This window comes from Vidua macroura, chromosome Z, assembly GCF_024509145.1.
Source record: "Vidua macroura isolate BioBank_ID:100142 chromosome Z, ASM2450914v1, whole genome shotgun sequence".
Lineage (NCBI taxonomy): Eukaryota > Metazoa > Chordata > Aves > Passeriformes > Viduidae > Vidua > Vidua macroura.
This window is the reverse complement of record NC_071611.1, coordinates 11,235,945-11,255,044: the sequence shown is the minus strand read 5'-3', so window position 1 is coordinate 11,255,044 and position 19,100 is coordinate 11,235,945. Positions and strand designations below refer to the sequence as shown.

The 19,100-nt window shown below is 41.3% G+C and overlaps 2 protein-coding genes and 1 long non-coding RNA gene across 6 annotated transcripts in view; 1 reads left to right on the top strand and 2 right to left on the bottom strand.

Annotated features, from left to right (window-relative positions):
* Positions 1 to 11,333, bottom strand: part of SLC35D2 (solute carrier family 35 member D2) — a 23,198-nt gene extending 11,865 nt beyond the window's left edge. Inside the window, exons 1-6 of one of the 4 annotated variants that reach the window (XM_054004464.1) lie at positions 10,999 to 11,080; positions 9,646 to 9,741; positions 8,407 to 8,440; positions 6,726 to 6,812; positions 3,830 to 3,897; positions 1,352 to 1,423 (exon numbers count right to left, since the gene is read on the bottom strand). In XM_054004464.1, the coding sequence (XP_053860439.1) occupies positions 1,352 to 1,423; positions 3,830 to 3,897; positions 6,726 to 6,812; positions 8,407 to 8,427 (248 nt within the window). In that variant the 5' untranslated portion in view covers positions 8,428 to 8,440; positions 9,646 to 9,741; positions 10,999 to 11,080. Of the gene's footprint in view, positions 1 to 1,351; positions 1,424 to 3,829; positions 3,898 to 6,725; positions 6,813 to 8,406; positions 8,441 to 9,645; positions 9,742 to 10,768; positions 10,960 to 10,998 lie in introns of those variants that run through there. The other 3 variants (XM_054004465.1, XM_054004463.1, XM_054004466.1) reach the window with 3 other exon arrangements.
* Positions 10,954 to 14,361, top strand: LOC128822671 (uncharacterized). The gene is made up of 3 exons (XR_008441549.1): positions 10,954 to 11,034; positions 12,844 to 12,923; positions 14,276 to 14,361. It is a non-coding gene; the product is annotated as an uncharacterized LOC128822671 (long non-coding RNA).
* ZNF367 (zinc finger protein 367) lies at positions 14,256 to 19,100 on the bottom strand. Its single transcript, XM_054004467.1, has 5 exons — positions 18,489 to 19,100; positions 17,366 to 17,516; positions 15,630 to 15,749; positions 15,116 to 15,254; positions 14,256 to 14,529 (listed from the first exon to the last, which is right to left on the bottom strand). The coding sequence occupies exons 1-5, from the start codon at positions 18,846 to 18,848 to the stop codon at positions 14,289 to 14,291; spliced, it is 1,011 nt and encodes a 336-aa protein (XP_053860442.1). The 5' UTR covers positions 18,849 to 19,100; the 3' UTR covers positions 14,256 to 14,288.

Genomic DNA, 19,100 nt, shown 5'->3' with positions numbered 1-19,100 from the left:
AGAGAGAAGATCCTCAAAACAAAATGTACAATTCTGTTGAAGAAATACTCTTGGAGAAATCCTGTGTGCAAAGGAGCACATCTGTGGACCACTGTCACAACAATAAAGCACTGAGTAGACTCTAGATAAATTAGGCTTTGATCATAATGACTCTCAAGAGTAACAATCCAAACCTTGATTGTTTCAAAAATCCTGACATAAGCCTGCACAGAGTCTCTAGAGTCCTTTCATTGTCAGCCCTGAGGAAATACACTGTGTCAGTCTGCACCAATACAGCATTCTCCTCCCAAGCTTCCCACTGGTTAGGATGTTGCTTGCACTGGTAGGCCACATTGCTATTCTCCAGCTGAGCACTTATGTAAATCTCAGTGACTCACTTTTTTTTTTTTTTTTTTTTTTTTTTTTTTTTTTTTTTTTTCACTTGCTTGTGGGAGTCTTCAGGCCCACAGAAGACAGCAAGTTTTGCTTTCCCTGGGAGAAGTTAAAACTACAAAAGAATTCCATAGCATATCCAAAAGTGAATCACATTGATGAGTTAACTGCTGCTTCAGCCAAAAAGAGATGATAGTTTACTTGGGGGCTTTTTGCTTTTTGCTTTTTTAGCTTTCCCTTGACCATTACTCTCATGCTGCCTGGGTTCAGCTTCAGCAAGCTGGTTTTCTCCTTGTGAATTCATCTCATGAGTCCAGCATCAGCCATGTGGATAGAACTGTCAAGTTCTGGACAAAATATGATGTATTTATACTCCAGTTCCTCCAACTCAGTACTACTGAAATTAGAGATCCTGAACAGCTAGCATATCCTTCTTAATTTCTCATGGAAAATAATGTAGGTGTCTGTAAGTAAGGAATTCTCTGATCTAACAATGGGTAGATACCATTTGGCTTCAGTAACCTGGTATGTTTTCAGACTTGACCCAGACAATTGCTCTACATAAGCAGACTGCCATGCTATCAACACTCTTTGGAGACAATAAGAATCTGTCTGTTTGAAGCAGTTCACAGTTTAGGAGCTTCCAAGACAAGACACAAACATAACCACTGAAAGTGTCTGAGTTTTGTCTGCTAACCTGAAACCCATGTAGCAGTCTAGAGAATGAGATCTGAAAATGAAGGCAAGTTGATTTTTTCCTTCTCTTCACTAAAATGTATATATCTATGCCTTCAAAAAAGCTACATAAATCACTTTCTTTGCTTTTCTCTATTTGTAAATAAAAAACACTCATTTGATTTTCTGATGAGATGACACAAGTAATCCATTTGATATGATCTAAAACAAAGCAATCTTAAATTTAAAAAAAAAAAACCAACCAAACAAAAACACAACCCCAAAAACAAACAAAAAGGATCACCCAAGTATGATGATTTCCAGCAGTAAAGTAAGTGGAATGGTAAACTTCCTGAGCACTGTAAACATCGGCAAACTGTCAAAAAAAAAACAAAATAAAAATCCAAGCATAATATCAGATTAAGAGGAAATCTTATATTCTAGCTCTTATTTTACTAACCCAGGGGATAGAACAATTAGTCCAGGAATAAGAAACCAAAACAAATAGCAAATCATTTAGTACATATATAAGAATGTCACTCTGACATGCAAATTGGACAACCAAATCATTGAAAGATAGCAAGCTTTGCCAATTAGTAAATCAGTGCAACTGGCTATGTTTGAAGGTCACTCTGCATTATTGAAATGGAATATAGTAGATATTTTCTACCTAGCATAACCCTTATGAAATAATTCTTTCTGCAAAATTCATAGGTATAGTTAAATAAAAACTATTTCTATTGAAACTTAAAAGGAGAGACAATAAACCTTTTTCTGAAAACATGTAACAGAAATAAAATACAAAGAAAATATGCTTAGTAAACAAGCTGTACTTTGAAAAATAAAATAAATCCTTGACCAAAAAATTAGAGGAAATACAAGAAACATGAAAGGTGGGGCCACAGCTGCCACTACCAAACAAACCTACTTTTAGCAACATATTTTTGATCTTCATGAAGTAATGCAGTTGGAAACATTTCTGGGTGAGAAAACACTTACATCTGACACTGTAAATATGACAGCATGGCCATATGGACCAATTAATCCCCTGCTTAAGATAATTATTAACAATTGCATTAGTAAATGATACAGTTCCTAACACAATGTTTAAAAACTTTGCAACAGATATTTTGAATTTATGCATAGGATCATTTGCATCTTCCAGACAACCTAAACAAGGTGAAGAATTCAATGATGTAAACAAGTATCATATATTGTACCAAAATGTAATGTAACAAAATTTTAATTTATAGAAACACTGCAGGCATTTTAAAGTTTCTGTTATAAAAATTAGTTAAAACTAGTAAATCTAAGAGGTATACCAGCCACAGGAGAGGAAGAAGGTGCATTTTCATACCCTACTAAGCATTTAAATTTACAGTCAGAGGAAAGGGAAAGAAAAAGCAAACTTTTACAGTTTTGGAACTATTTTCATTTCCACAATGGCTGAAGTGCTACTAGGCACAGTACTGCTGAAGTCTTAATGTCTGTTTCAGTGGAACAGCTTGTGAACACAAACAAAGAGTTGCAGAATCAGGCATCTAATGTTTATAACTAGAGAACATAAATTCTATAAAATAAAAATAAATGCAAACAAATTAAAAGTAATACATTGGGGGACCTCATCATTCTCTACAACTCCCTACAAGGAGGGTGTAGTGAGGTGAGGGCAAGTCTCTTCTACTGTGCCTGCAGTGAGAGCACCAGAATAAATGGCCTTCAGCTGAGACGGGAGATTCAGACTAGATACTAGAAAAAAAAAAAAAGTCACTGTTAGGGTGATCAGGCATTAGAGTGGGTTGCCCAGGGAGGTGGTGGAATCACCATCCCTGAGGGCATTTGGACCTGGCACTGGAGGATAAGATTGCTGGTCCAGGCTTACAGTGGTAGTGCTGTGTTTACAGTTGGACTGGACGATCTTAAAGGTCTTTTCTAACCTTGAGGATTCTATGATTCTGTGGCTCTACTTTCTTTCCTAGCATCTGTCTCATAGCTACAAAATGCACACAAACCTGCAAAATTCTGTTTTGGTTTAGTACAACCCTCAGGAGCCTGCAGTGACATAAAAAAACCACCACAATGGTAGTGGTGTATCCCGCTGTATCCTCCAGCTGTATCCACCAGTCCTGGCGCAGCCATCAAGCTTCTGTGCTCATCTTCCACAGAAAACACAGTCATTCTATTACGGCACATGTGTGCATTACTTACACCATTTTAGCACTAGCATGGAAGCAACTCTCATGGGTCTATGCTTACAGGCACATGGGAGTCAAAGCACCCTTCAGCAGTGCTCCTTGACAACCTGCTTTTTGAACTCAGCAGGGCTAGGCCACCACCACCACCCCGTTACACAGCAGTTTTTTAAACTCTTGGTGACTCCTAAATATCTGCCATGACATCATGGTACAAATATTTTCCTTATGCTTCTTCCTTCATAAACACCTTACAGTGTTCCAACTCTCTGGTTAAGACACCCAGGAAAAGCTGGATGCTTGGGTGTGAAGCAAAAGTGTAAGCACTTTCATGGTCATATAGGAGTATTGTGATTTTATGTCAGTACAGGACTGGCTAAGCTCCCCTTAAAGAAAGCAGACAACTTGTAAACTGATCAAATGTTTGTGTAAAAATTTCATAACACTACCAGGGGTTTAGACAGACAGGCAGACAGACACCACATGGATTTAAGACTCCAGAGAATGCCCTTCTTTAGTGTTTCTTTTTTACCCCACAAGAGAAAAAGGTAAAATCCAAACAGTCTACTTATAACTTCTACTTACTGTACCTGAGTTTGCTGGTACTTGATAATCCACTTAAGTGGTTTCCAACATAAATCAGAGGCAGTGGAAATAACTGTGATAAATTTAAAAGCACAGCTCAGATTATTTTGTTTAGAAGTACTGTTGAGAAACTTTACTTGATAGAATTTGATACCTGTCACATCATACGTACTTTTATGAAGAAAGAGGGTTTTTTTTAAACAGGAAAAAAAAAAGTAACTATGCTGCAAGCTCATCTGCAGCTCCTATTTATGTGACTGGTCATGACCACAGCTTCACTCGATGTCATTAGAAGAGTTGCAATTTACCACTAATGAGACTTAGAATCCATTTAGAGCAAATATTAATCACTTTTATTCTAATTACTATAACCCTCATATTAATATCCTTTTTAACATTTAATTTTAGATATAAAGTTAATAATAATAACAGTATCTAAATAGGCAAGTGAAGAGATGGAATAAAAAAGTTAATAAACTGCAAGTATGCTGTGCTCCTCTACATATTCCACATATATTAATACAGCTGGAAGTTGCAACATTTTAGATTAACCCAGAAAATTATGCTATGTAACATACTAGAAAGGAAAGGTAAGTAATTATGAGTAAATTAAACTTTACTTCTAGCAAAGAGACTGACTTGCACAGAAATCTACGGTCCATAACACAATATAGAGAAACAATAATGGAACTTATGAGCCTTAATAAAATGTACAAGAATACATGGATCCCTACAATAATCAGCTGCAATTCAAAGACATTAATTTTCCTGTTACAGAAAAAATTACAGCATCATAGAATGGGTAAGGTTGGAATTTGCAGAAGATTTAAACCAACCGAAGTAATCAGTGGGGACAAAGGCAGTGTGTACATTTGGTCCCGTTCACTATCAGTCAAGAGGGGCTGAAATGGCAGAAAGACATAACAGATCCTCTAACCCAATGTGTAATAGTTGCTCTTGCTTCTACACAGGGACACTTTGGAAGACAAAGTGTCAAAGGGTATACATTTTTAAACTTTGTCTGCTGGAAAAGCATACAGAGCAGAGAGGTGTATTTAATCTATGTTAAAAATTCTGTGTTTCTTTTACAGCAAGACAGAAAAAAAGTGAAGTAAAAGTTAGCTGATAGTCAACTGAAGTTAACTTTTGAGTGAAAGTCACAGTAAAAGTAAACAGGAGAAAAAAAAGAAAGCAAGAATATGAGTAACAATAAATATTCAGCCTGTCAGCATAAGTTTGTAAAAATTTTGTAAAGTACTGTCTCATCTGCAGACTTCTATTTAGAACATCTTGTTTCATTTAATTTATAGGCTGAAAGCAGAGCAGAGATTATATTATCTTTCCTCTGAAATTCATTCCATTGTAAAGACAAAATTACAACATCCAGCACAACAGCAGAGATCAGTGAATTATTTACTTAAAAGGGGTCAGGAACTTCAAAGCTTCGTCACTAAAATAAGCATTTCACTGCTTTAAAACCCTAGCTGAATGCACTGAAGACATAAACCAGTTGAGGAGTGAAAAGTAATCTTAGTGTCAAAGCAAAAGTTGACAAAAGGATAAGGAGTTGGCCTAAGGGTTCCTTAAAAAGTAGAGAAATCAACAATGAGCAATCCAGCTGATTCACTATGACTAGTCAAATCCAACACTACAAACAATACAGAAGTCCTGGAAGCTAAAATGCTGACTGCTTCTAGCCTGTACAGTAAAGTCTTCCAAACAACAGATATTATTAGGATAAAGAAAATACATGCTGTATTTTCTTAATGCCTTTGTATATAAGTTAAAGTGAAGACAACAGCAGAGAGGGAGCACAGCAGGACTTGTGGGGGGTGGAGGGAAGAAACTTCTCAAGGTCTCAATAAGTTGTTTATACATGGAACTCAAAGCTACCCACTGGGAAACCTTTCTTATTTATGAATAATAAAGAAGAATTGTCCATTTTATGAATGATACTATAGATTTTCCTCCAAGACTAGAACATGCAGAAATGCCAATGATTTCAACATGCATTAAGAATGAACATATCTGTGAGACATCCATTGTAAACCTCACACTGACAGGAAGACAAGATTCTGCAATAAAGCTGTGGGCCTGAAAAGCTATACTATCTGATCCTAGCAGCAGGGCTGGGAACACTCCCTGTGTCCTGGAGCAAACCGAACTGATAACCTGCAACAAGACATAAACACACAGGCTAATGCATCAAAGAAACATTCCAGCAACATTGCATAGATGCAAAAATCTTTGAGGATCATCGCTGTAGTCATTTCACATCCTAGTTCCCAAACTGAGGTAAGAGGAGGTCCTCTCACATTTGTTCTGTCCTGCCTCTTTAGACCATATACATTTAAGGTCTGTATGATGAAGCTAGTCGCCACCTACAGCATTTTCAGTGGGTATTAGTTTAGCCCCTCCTATGGAACATAAATCTTATACTGGGAGTCAGTTGTTGTTCCGGATTCTCATCTATCACATTATTTTTCTACTATTTTATCATATGCTCCATTCATATTTCCAAGCAGCCTTTCTCTCTTCATGCTCTGTTCAAAAGTCTTTCACAAACACCTATCTCCCACTGATCCCACAGAGAGCCATACCCAGAAAAACCATTCAGGAATGTGGAAGATTTCATCCTGCTGTATAAAGGTAAAGGACCCTTCCCATGTGCTGCATAACTAAATGGCACCAGATTTCTCTGCAAACAGAGTTTATATCTATAGCCCAAACTAGAATAGTGCCGAGAAATTAAAATTATCAAATCAATTTTTAAATGAAACAGTGATACAAAGAATCCCATTTGAAAAAGAAATGCAAATGTTTTTCTTGCCCCTATAAGAAAGAACGCTACTATAAAAAGTAACTCTTTCATATTAATACCAGGACATATGTGATCCTTACCTTCACAGGTATACTTTTGTCAAAATCAGGGAAGTGAACAATCTTATTTAGTTTTGACACATACAAGATAAGTATAGTGGCTACCATCTAAACAAAAAGAAAAAATGAGAAGTCACGTAAGAGCAAAATTGTAATGAATGAAAAAACTACGTCAAAGACAAAATCTTTATATGAATTTGAAAAATGCTAAGGTTTTATGTATTTCTCTAAAAGAACAGCACAGAATGAAATTAACAAATTGAAATAATTTTGCTCTTATCAATTTTGCCAGCTATTTATTTAAAAGTAAAATACACACATATACTTTACTATCCCGAAGAAAATTAGTGGCATACTGTGAAACGATGCATACTGAGAAGGAGTTGAGCAAATAAAATAGGACACAATCCCAGATAAACTATGAAATTTTTACTCAGAGAATTGTTTAGTCTGCAGAACCACTCCCAGAACTTTTTTTGGTAATGCAAAATTGAGGTTGGGTATTGATCAGTCTGTTGACAATGAGGAAGAAATAGTAAAGATGCAGGCAGAATGAAGAAGAATATCTGAGCAATCATACATCATAGGTGTTAATGCTGCCCCAAGGAGTCAAAACAAAGCGTCAAATTTCCCTAATACAAAAATACAGCAATCAACTATCTAGAGGATGAGGTGGAGTCATGTTCTGCAGACTAAAGCATTATACTGTATCATATGTACTTTATATAGTGTTCAGGAAAATCTTGGAAGGATCTGTCAACAAAAAAATGGAAATGCCGTAAGTCTTTGATTCTGCAAAAACTCTTTTTCTTTTTACTGCAAAGAAATAAGCTGCATCAAGACATGAATTATTTTCTAGCCTTTCACTGAAACATGGTCTGTGGTTCCTTGACCAGTCTGGGTATGTAAAACTCTATCACATCACAAAGTCTTTACAAGACATTTTACTCTCTCTAGCACCTAAGAGCAAAGATGTCAGACTTGTGGTACCCTGTTTTCAATACTTCCTCACTACCCCCTGCAGTGCAGCCTTGGCAAAAATCAAATTCCCTATAAAATGTATTTGCCTAAACAACATACACTTCAAAGCTCAATCTTTATCAGTGATCCCTCTGCAGTGATATATTCTTCTTTATGGACCCAGTCCACAAGCATTTGAACTTTGGTTTTACCCATGATGCCTCCTAACAACAGAAATAATAAAAAAAACATTTCTGCTGCCGTACTGCAACTTATCCATGGGCAAATAAAGCAAGAAAGAATCAAAATTTTGCACTGGTCCTAATGGAAAACTGCTGGGAAAGGGGGAGAAATTTATGAGGAAATACATGGTTTGGCTACAAGCAGGGGCAATATCTCTGCGTGTAGTCCACAAAGGCTCAAGGACCCTCACAGAATGTATGCATTTGCTAGAACAAAGCTGGACAGTTTTGAAGGCCAGATTCCTTAATTACTGAACTTTACAAGAAGAAATAAATAGCATTCCAGTCTTTAACATGACTCTCTCTGGGCAATAATTTTGACTCAAGCTCAAAGTTGCCTGTTTTCAATTAAACAAATTACAGTTCCTTACAGTGTATCTAATCCAGAAGACAAGCAGTTCACTGTAACTGTGATTTTGCCCCCTAAAATCTACCTCTATTATCATTAGTTTAACTTTAAAATAACGAATACTTTAAGTATGCTTTACTTGTGAACATACCTGTCCAATTCCAAGAAACATTGGTGATGGGAAGCTGAAAAGCATGAACAGATATTTAGTACTGAGGAATTAAAATAATTAGTAAAAATAATAAAGTCAAAGTTTAAAACCAAAGTCAACAATTAAACATGAGGATGACTGGCCTGTGTTTAAGAGGAGCTCAACACTACACTTATTGTAGTAGAAATATTTTATTTCTGCAGCCCAACGATACAGCCCATGTACAGTTGATCAATTCTGAATTGCTAGTTGTTTGGGGAATATTCATAAGTGAAGGCAACACACTTAGAGGACTCTCAATGCGTTGCTTATTGAGTAGCTTCACATATACATTTTGAATCCTGAGATGGGATAGTAACTAAAACATCTTGTAGTTGCTCTAACATGGAAGTTTATCACTAGAATCCAAACATACTAGCAATATGTTTTTGTCAAAATCAAGTTCTTAGGTAAATGTTGTAGAAACATCTATTATCTACTAAACCAGCTACATTCCTACTATAACCCTTCAGCTGGCTTTAGCTGAAAGCATGGATAGAATCCTACAATGGTTTGGATTGCAAGGGACCTTAAAGATCATCTAGCTCCAAACCTCCTGACATGGGCAGGGACATCCTCCACTACTCCAGGCTGCTCAAAGCCTCATCCAGACTGGTCTTGAGCACCTCTACGGATGGGGAGTCCACAACCTGTCTGGACAACTTACTTCAGTGCCTCACCACTCTCACAGTAAAGAATTTCTTCCTAATATCAATCTAGACCTCTTGTCTTTCAGCCTAAGTCCACTTCCCTTTGTCCTGTCACTACACGGTCTTCTGAAAAGTCCTTCTTGATCTCTTCCCTTTAGGTACTTGAAACTCTGGTCTTCCTGGAATACAGTCTTTCTGGAATCTTCTCCAGACTGAACAACACTATCTCTCTCAGCCTGTCTTCACAGGAAAGGTGCTGCCATCCTGTGATCAGAGCCCCTGTGATTAGTGTCTTCCTCTGGACTAACAGGTCTATGTCTTCTTTGAGTTAGAGGGCCCAAGACCTGGATGCATTATTACAGGTGGGGGTCTCACCAGAGCAGGGGTAAACAATCCCCTTCCTTGACCTGCTGGCCACACCGCTTCTGATGCAGCCCAGGTGGTTGGGTTTCTGAGCTGCAAGCATATGGTGCTAGTCAGCTTTTTACCACAAACACCCCCACGTCCTTCTCCCCAGGGCTAGTCTCGACCCATTCTCTGTGCAGACTACCTTTGTGCCTAGGATTGCCTCAATCCAGGTGCAGGACTTTGTACTTGGCCTTGTTGAACTTCATGATGTTTGCAGAAGCTGCTGTTCTCCTACTTACTGTGGTGAGAAATGTACATCTAATAGTAACATAATTGGGATGGGAACAAAGCATTGACAAAAGAAACAAACACGCTGACTCACAGCAAAAAGGCCATAAGAGCATTACAGTCCTGACACTGAGTTAGGAGCAATTGATAGCAAAAGAGATCAGAGAAACAGAAGTATTGGGGGCAGAAAAAACATAAGAAATAACGGGACTTCCATTTATAATCATGTGATACTTAAACTGCCTTTTGTTTAGTATTTACAGCTTTCCCATTAAAGATGGAGAGTTTGCCCATCTGTACCACACAGATTTCTCCAGACATTTGTGATTTGCAGAGGCCTAAATATTTGCAGCAATGCTGTAAGGAATTAATACAAAACTTAAGCCTACTGATGGACATACTGTATTCAATTATCTCACACAGATGTGCTAGATGTATGCCAGGGACTTTCAGGGAGCTGCAGTCTGTAGGATAAAAACCACTGTAAAATAAAATCTCAACTTGCACCATGTACAATTTATGAGACATATTAAATACAACTGCTATATGTTCAAATAGCACTGAATGTTAGAAAATGACAGCAAGTTTGACTTTATAGCTTTCTTTTCATTTTGGTTTTTCTTTTTCTTATTTTGATTCAAGATGAGCTAAACCACAGCAAAAACAAAGATTTTAAGTAAAACATGCGTAAGAGTTGTGCAGTTAATGCTGTTGCTTTACACAATGGTAGAAGATGCTAACTATCACCAGGATTCCCTATGGGAATTAGCGCCATCAAGTCAGGGCGGAATCTCTCTGTGTTTTTATGATGAAGCCGTTTTATGAGATTCACTTTTCGTTTCTGGCTGTCTCAGAAAAAAAAAAGATGCTGGAAGGAATATACTGTTCGGCAGGAACAGTTAGAGGGTATTCTGTTTCCCTCAGGGGTGTCTGAGGCAGTGCCATCCTCTGGGAATAGCAAAAAGACCCGGAGGAAAAGACGGGTGTTGTCGAAACTGTGCCTGCCCATCGGGCGGTGCTGCAGAACTGGTACATACTGAGCACAAGTGGGGTCTCAAATTGGAGAAACCGGCCCCGGTTCCAGCACATTGCCCACCAGCTGGCTGCTCGGGCTCCGAGCTGCACGGACGCCCGTGAACCACGCCAGCAGGAAAGGGAACAGGAGCGGGAAGGCTTCTCCGCCGAGCAGGGACAGCCCGGCACGGCCCGGCACCGGCTGTACCGGCACCCGCGGGTGGGGGGCCGCCCGCTCCGCCCCGGCGCTCACCTGTAGGCGCTGAGGAGCGCCTTGTTGACCAGGACGGTGAGGAAAGAGCACGTCCCGTAGAAGAGCGCCGACAGCACCCTGGGAAGTGCCGGGGACGCGGCGGCGGCGTCCGCCTCTTCCTCCGCGGCCTGCCCAGCGCTCATGGCGGCGACGAGCGGCGGCGAGCAGGGCCGCACCGCGGGCTTGCACCAGGGTGGCCGTGGGGACGCCGCTCCTCCTCCTTCTCCGCGGCCCGTCCCCAGACGGCGGCGGCGGCACCGGGTCCCGGGCGCGGCGGCCCCGCGGGCGGGTCTGGAGCGGCGCCGCGCCGCACCTCGCCTGCGGGAGGCGCTGCCTCCGCCAGGGCCGGGCCGCCTCCGCAGCGCGGCCTGCGCGGCTCGGCGGCGGGGCAGGCACCGCGAGGGGCGTCCGGCGTGCCGGGGCGCCGCCTCAGCAGCTGCCGGGCTGCAGCCCGGTCCCCGGAGCGCCCGGCCGTGCTGTTAAACCAGGCCGGTGGCAAAGCGGGGCCTCTGGGGCTCGCCCGCGGAAGAGAGAGGGGCGAGCCCCGCGGGCACAGACAGCAGGACACCGCTGCAGCCACCCTTAGCACCCCCAGAGCCCGGCCTGGGCTTCGCACGGCGGGACGGACTCTCACAAGTTCCTGAAACTGTAAAAAACCAATTTGCCTTGGGTGGTTTAATTTGTGTCAAATTTCAAGGGACAGGCAAAATAAACATCTTAAACCTCCTCTGCAACGTGTCAGGCTGGCAGAAACGAGGAAGACGCTGAGTATTTAATAATTACCAAACAGCACACATTAAACCTGAAAATTAAATCAAGTTTTTATTCAAAGCATCTATTAGAATGACAGCACATCAACTCTTCTGCTTTTAACTCATGCCAAACAACAACTTAAATCTTTCAAAGCACCAAACAATTTCTTGTATGTAATCACTTAATAAAACAAAAAGCAGTCTTCCACATCTCATCTTTGCTTTTTTAACTTGGTATTTTACCCAAAACTTGTCATGATCCAAAACTGCTTCAGCTGTCTGAATTTTGTCTGGCAAAGTACAATCCAGTGTACTTGTCATACTTCAAAGACCTGAGGAAATATTCTGGCTGACTGAAAAAAGAAATTTAAAAACCTCAAACCCAACAAAAAAAAAAAAAAAAACAAAAAAAAAAAAAAAAACAAAAAAAAACCACAACAACAACAAACAAACAAAAAAAAACAAACCAAAAAAAAAACAAAAAAAAAAAAAAGAAAAAGAAAAAAAAAAAACAAAAAACACCCACAACCAATCCTGATGAAGTAATATACCAGTCTGCAAGTGGCTGGTAATTATACCAGTCTTCTGTCCTGTGAAATACTACTCGGGAGTAATTCTGAGTTATGATTCAGAATTACAACAGATGTGTATTCAGGGCTCATTTTGGGATCAGACTATTCACATGAAGCCAGAAGAACAGTCAGAAGCACTTAATATTTTTAAAAAACCCAAAACCTACATACATTAATGAATTACCAGTTTTATGTAGGCAAAGAAGCCTTGTATGACTAGTGTTTCCTATTTTTTTCAGAAGCTGAAGCAGAAGTTAAACCGTAGCACTGGTGCAAAATTATTTACAAACAATGAAAGACACTTTCTTTTTTTAAATTATTCAATTACTTTTTAGTTAAGTGCATCAACACAGGATTTAAACAAACTGGGTTAATGAGATTTTCAATCACAATAGGTTATCAGAGAACATACTTCAACAGCTGCAGTTTCTGATGTAAAACCACTCTACTTTTCTGGAACAGCTGTATGTGTCTGGTCAGCCTATATCAAGTGATTGACAAAATGTTTTCTTCCTTTTCAGTTCAAGTGAGAGGGAAAGAGGCTTCCCTTCTCATCTGAATTTCCTGACTTCCAATGAGAGGAAGAAGTTAAAGCAAGCAGGTCAGTAAATACACATTATTAATATCCCCTTGAGCAGTAGCTTAACAACAACAACAACCAACAACAAAACCACACACAAAAGTCCAATCTGAAAACAAAGTTTTGTTAGCATATTAGGAATCTCTGGCTGCCTTCAAAGCAAAATATGGTAAAATATCACCATGAGACAATGCTACTGAAAGTACACAACATTCACAAAGTGACAAGATACCCTGTTAAACATTTTGTATCATCATTTATAGCATCTGAGTACTAGGCAGCATTCTGCAACTTCATTTATTTGGGACATATAGGAAATCACACTATCAACAAACTTGTAACTAACTTTGGAAGCCTATTTTCTAATTGAATAGTGAATACTTTTCAGCAGTGTTTACTTTATAGCTGTGCTATGGTTAGTGAATAAAAAATCGGCATGTTATGCTGGAGTAAAGCAGTAAGGTGGCTTTATGCACAGTAAGTATGGAGGCTTCTATTTGCTAATCATTATAAAAGCAATACTTTAAAACTTAGTGTTTGCTAATAGAAGACCTAGAATAGTTTACTACAAATTCATACCACCCTGTATATAACCCCTTTACTAACAAAATCAAGTGCCAAATCACTACAGGGCCTAAAAACACCTGAAAAAATATTACCAGTTCTTTACCTTTTTCTAGACTTTGCAAGACTAATCATTTTCAGATAAAACAATGTGCAAAACTTCCCAACTACACATGTTAGGAATAACAAGTGCTACCAAGAGATTCTGCTGATATCAAATCAAAAAAAATGTGAAGCAGCAAAGTCAAGCCTCATACCTTGGGCAGTCACAGTGAAGATATTCCCTGCATGAAGCATTTTCTTTCCCTGTACTAGCTGAGATAAATAACCTCTGCCCTTCGCCTTGGAGATGCTAGGTAAAGATATACAGACATTAGAAAAACATTATTTCATTGCTGTTTAACAATATCCCCAGACTCATCACTTTGCTAGATAATCAGATAAATACTTTATTGTCAGCCTTCTTTGGCCACATGTACCCTCCTGCTAATTGTGAACACTTTGTTCAGAAAGAGTTTCCTGTGAAATCTGCTTCAGATAAATGAGTTAACCTTGCAAAATCTAGCCTCCCATGACACAAATTTGTTAACCCTGCCTTATGCAGTCCCATATTTACAAAATACTTAGAAATTTTACATCTGTCTTCTACCCTATCAAAAGTGCAATTCTCTCACCCCATGTTATGGGGCAACAACATTCTTCATAAATTCTACAGAATAGCAGCCTATTATAAGCAAATAAGGTGCTTAGCTTATGCTTAGGATCTAACTGGTTAAGTAACACCAGAAAGTACATTTTTTTATGGGCAGAGACTGCTCCTATCTACTGTCGCAGGGGTGCCACAGCTAAGTTTGCCAGCTCAATGAGTGCCAACGCGCCATGCATGCGTTCACGCTGCTCCTGGAGGCGATGGTGACGGGCAGCTGAATGAGCGCCGTTTTTCTCTTCATCATCCTCTTCATCAGACTGAAGATACTCCATTGGGTCCTGCTGTTCCTGATCTGTTTTCTGGATTGCTTTGGTCTTCAAAGCAGGAGCACGCTGCTCTCTAGTCTCCCAGTACCTGTAACATCAAACATGAGGAATACTTGTAAAATACACACAATTGACTCGCACACCAACAATTCAAAATGGGCAAAAACCTCCCGAGTACTAGCTTGCATCCAACTGGGCATTGCACTTGGCTTTACCTTTCAGCCCTTATATGGTAGTATTTAAGCTGTCAGAAACCTTTATTCAGTATTTTAAATGTAAAGTGCCCAAGTGAATATCTGTGACAGATTTCTTGTCTCCATGGTGTTCTCAGCAGGCATTTCTTCCTAGGCATACAGTACACCTCATACAAATGCACATTCAGCAAAACTGTAGCACCAGCTAATAAAGTATTAACAGGTGTTTATCAAGATAAAAAAAAATATTTAATCAGAGAGCAAACACAAAACAAAACAAAACTGTAAGAAAAAAATTTCATAAGGAACTTTGTCTTGACCAGAAGTTCATAATTCTTCAAGGAGAGGCAAAGCTGTACTGATGTGTACTGAAAGAACATCTAGTTTTGCTTTCTTGGGGTTTAACTATCCCAAAAAATAAATGCTGTGTCAGACCACTCTTAAATATTTTGAGAAAGATGACACCATGAGGGAACTTACTTCGCTAGCCACTCAGCCACAGCTTTATTGTCGGCGGTCTCCTTCTTACTCAGCCTATCTGTGAGCTCTTCCCTCTTCAGTCGGGCGTAGGGATGTTTGGGACAATGACGGTTTGCATGTGTGAATCTGCTTAAACAGCCTTAAAAAAAACCACAGAGTGACAATGAAGAACATGTTACAGAAAGCAGCCAACCAGAGAAAGCGTAACATCTGTAGGATGGAAATGCCACTGAATCCGCCCTTTCCCATTCACAAAAAAACCTAGGTTTCGTTGAAAACCAAATGCTCTCAGTTGGTAACATGCCCCATTATTTTATACATTAGTATCCACTGACTGAGAATGTATGTAATCCTTAGATACATACTTGCACAATTAAGCAGATTCTGCATGGCTCTTCCCTTCCATAAAAGTTCCACCAAATTTAAACTCCAGAGCTTTTGCCATGTAAACACACATACAGTTCCAATATTAGTCTGACCCCAGAAAGCTGCAAATCGTTCTCTTATGACTTACCATTCTCTGAGCAGACAAAGGGTTTCTCTCCTGTATGGAGACGCTGGTGAGTTTTGAGCTGCCCACTCTGTACAAAGGCTTTCCCACAATCTGGGTAGTCACATAAATAAGGTCTTTCACCTAAAAGTAGTAACAGAAGAGATTTATGAAAGATAGTCATAGTATCCAGTGGCGGTCCCTGGCTTGAACCTGGCAAAAGCAAACTCTCCTTTTACCCACTCAGAAACTTGTATCTACTTAAAAAATCCAGGCGTACTTAGAAGTGCATGCTCTATGCTACTGAACAAACTTATTTCCAAAGAGAAAAAAAAAATTGCACTTTTGTCATATTTTCTCGTTTAAGACTCTTAGATAGCACTACGTAAGTTGTGTGAAACTGTGCAGATGTAGAGCAGGAAATATGGAGAAGTAATTGGACAAGTAATGTAATTCAGGTTGTAACCAGAAAACTTTTATCCTTACCATAGCCTGAACTAGGGTGAAATACCTGAGGTCAACATTACTACAAGGTTATAGAAATATCTCATCAGGAGAAATATCTCATGTTTAAGAAAAGTTAAAATTATGGAGTCTACATGAGAAACTTATTCCAGATTTAAGTTTTCTTAAATCAGTCATCAATGAAGAGTTCTCCATGCAAACAGCAACCAGAGGTGTCTCCTTCCCCAGGTGGATCTGAACTGCACACGCTACACAAAGGTATGCCATACCACCACCCTCAGGAAGGCAACAAAATGAGGGTGAGTCTGGCTCACTAATTCAGAGGAATGACAGGGTAAGCTCTGCTCAGTTAAGTAGTTCTTACAAGTTCAACACGTTGTAGGACCGAGTGAAATAACATATCATGACCAAAAATGAGGAATGCTGCTGTTTAGTATCATTATCTAGATTAGTCATAGTGACCTGAGTCAGGAGATGGTGAGAGCCAAGGCTTTTGTGGGATTTTGTTTGGTTGGTTTGGGGGAAGTGCTGGTGGTTGTGTCTGTATTATGAGCTACATTTCTTCATATTTTATGGCAAACACAGTGTTTTGTTGAAGAAATAGAATATATTTGTTTAGTTTTAAAAACTCAAACAGCATCTTCAGTTTAAGCTCAGCTGAGTATTGAGTGAGTTCGTCATACATTTTAGCTTAACTACAAATCACCTCCTAAATACAATTCAGTAAATTCACCCTAGAAAATTAATTTTAGGTGGTGGGAAAAAACAGTTGGGTGATGATTTTAAGCATGTGGATTCTTCTCTCAATATTTAAGCACACTTCCTAGGATGTGACAATCCTGAAGTTGCCAGCCGCTTTTTAAGTTACTGTAACCTCTAACAGCAAAACTTCAATTGTGATGTGAAAAATACATCAGCAAGGAGGAAACAAATCACAGAGCAGAGGCAATCAGGATAGAAAGTGCTACAAAGCTCAAGTACAGAGCACCGAGCCCAAGACTAGTTCTTTCTCTTACAAAGTGAGTCTGTCACATTGACAGATAAAATGCTTACACAATTTCACTATACTAATATAGCCCAAATTGCTGCTACACTTCTCCATGACAAATATGATTACAAAGACTTTGATTGACTAAAAAGCACTAAAAAGTATGGTTAATTTAGCAGTTACAATAAAATCATAACAGGTCAAGTTCTTTCATAACTTCCTTTATGTTTGCTTGGGGGGGATTTAATTCCTTTGTTCGTGCTTCCTAATTGGCTGTCCCCAGCTATTCACACCTCGTTTTACTCACCAGTGTGAGTTCGTTTATGGGCTTGCAGTGACTTCTCTCGTGGAAAGACCCTGTTGCAAATATTGCAACGTATCCTGCTGGAAGAGTGCTCTCCTTCACTGATCAGGTCTCGGACAGTGTCTGCTCTTGGACGGCCACGTCTTACTCCATCCTGGGTGTAAATAACATGGCAACTAAACTCAGGCACTTCCTCCCCCACCCCCGGCAGTTTGGCCAACTGGCACAGCATCCCCTGGAGCAACAGCATGACCAAGGATGGTGCTGTGACAGCACAGAGCCACACCAGAGTGTGCCCAGCCCATTCCTAACTGCCCGGTGCAGGAGGGGAGGTGACAGGCACCACCATGTGCTCAGGAGTGTGGGGAGAAACTGACAACACGATCACAGAATGGGTCAGGTTAAAAGGGACCACAGTGGGTCATCTGCTCCAACCTCTCTGCTAAGCAATCATTCTAGAGCACATGGCACAGGATTGTGTCCAGACAGTTCTTGAGTATCTGCAGTGACAGAGACTCCAAGACCTCTCTGGGCAACCTGTGCCAGTGCTTGGTCACCAACATATAAAGAAATTCCTCCTCATACTGAGGTGGAACTTCCTCCGTATCAGTTTTTGCCTCCTGCCTTTTTTTCCTACAGCTCGTCACAAGCAGATCCTGGCTCCATCCTTTTGGCACCCTTGTAAGATACTCATATCCATTAATAAAGTCATCTCTTCTTGAAGCTGAACAGGTCCAGCTCCCTCAGCCTTTCCTCATAAAAGAAATACTCCGGTCCCTGAATAATCTTGTTGTCCTACACGGGACCCACTCCAGGTGCTCCATGTCTCTCTTGTACTATGGAACCCAGAACGGGACAAAGCGCTCCAGATGCGAGGAGAGAGGGGACAAGAGTTTTTTTTATCGATGGCGAGGGTGGTTTTCTTATGTTTATTATTTTACTCTTTAAAGGAGGGAGAACAGGGAGCCACTCCGCCCGCCCGCCCCCCCCCTCTCCCCGCGGCGCGCGCGCCGTTGCCGGAAGTGACTTCACTTTAAATGCCCGGGCGGAAGCGCGGGAGGGGCGCGCGCCGCGGAGTCACCCTGTAAGCGCGCGGCCCGCCCCCGCCCGCCCGCCGCGCACTCACCTTCAGGTGCCGGTGCCGGCCGCCGCTCCCCGGGCTCCCCGCCTTCTCCTCGTCCCCGCCGGGGACCCTGCCCGCTCCCCCGCGGGGAGGCGGGAGGGCTGACGGGCCGGCGGTGCTGTCGCTGCCGCCCGGGCTGAGGGTCACGTTGTGCGCGTTCTCGCCCCAGCGCCAGGGGTAGACCATGAAGTCGCTGAAGCCGGGGCTGGTGGGGACGGGCGGGACGGGCATCGGCTCCTCGCCCCCACTCCCCCCCGAGGAGGGTTTAATCGGCGTGGTTTTGATAACGGAGACCAGGACGCGCTTCGGGGAGTCCTGGCAAAAAATCACCGGGGGAGGGCCCGGCGGGAGCCGCTCCGCCATCGCCGCACCCTCGCGGGCAGCGGCGGAGGGAGTGCGTAGAGAGGGAAAGGAGGGCGCTCCGCGGCGGCACGGCCCCGCTGTCCGCGTCTGTGTCCCGGAATGGGCCGTGCAGCTGCACGGAGGTCCCGCGGCCGTCACCACCTGTCGCCGCCCGGGCTCGTCTCAGCCGCTCATCACTGAGGACGGCGGCTCCCTGTGGTCTTGGTGGCTTGCCCGCCGCACCCCTCCGCCTCCGCGGCCACCCCCGAGCGG

Bases quoted from the DNA above. Each gene is read 5' to 3' on its own strand.
- ZNF367 (XM_054004467.1), bottom strand. From the start codon at position 18,848: ATGGCGGAGCGGCTCCCGCCGGGCCCTCCCCCGGTGATTTTTTGCCAG. The intron at 15,255-15,629 runs GTAAGTCATAAG...GTTTTTTTTAAG, and splicing joins CTTTGTCTGCTCAGAGAATG to GCTGTTTAAGCAGATTCACA. The intron at 14,530-15,115 runs GTAAGTTCCCTC...TTGATGTTACAG, and splicing joins GTGGCTGAGTGGCTAGCGAA to GTACTGGGAGACTAGAGAGC.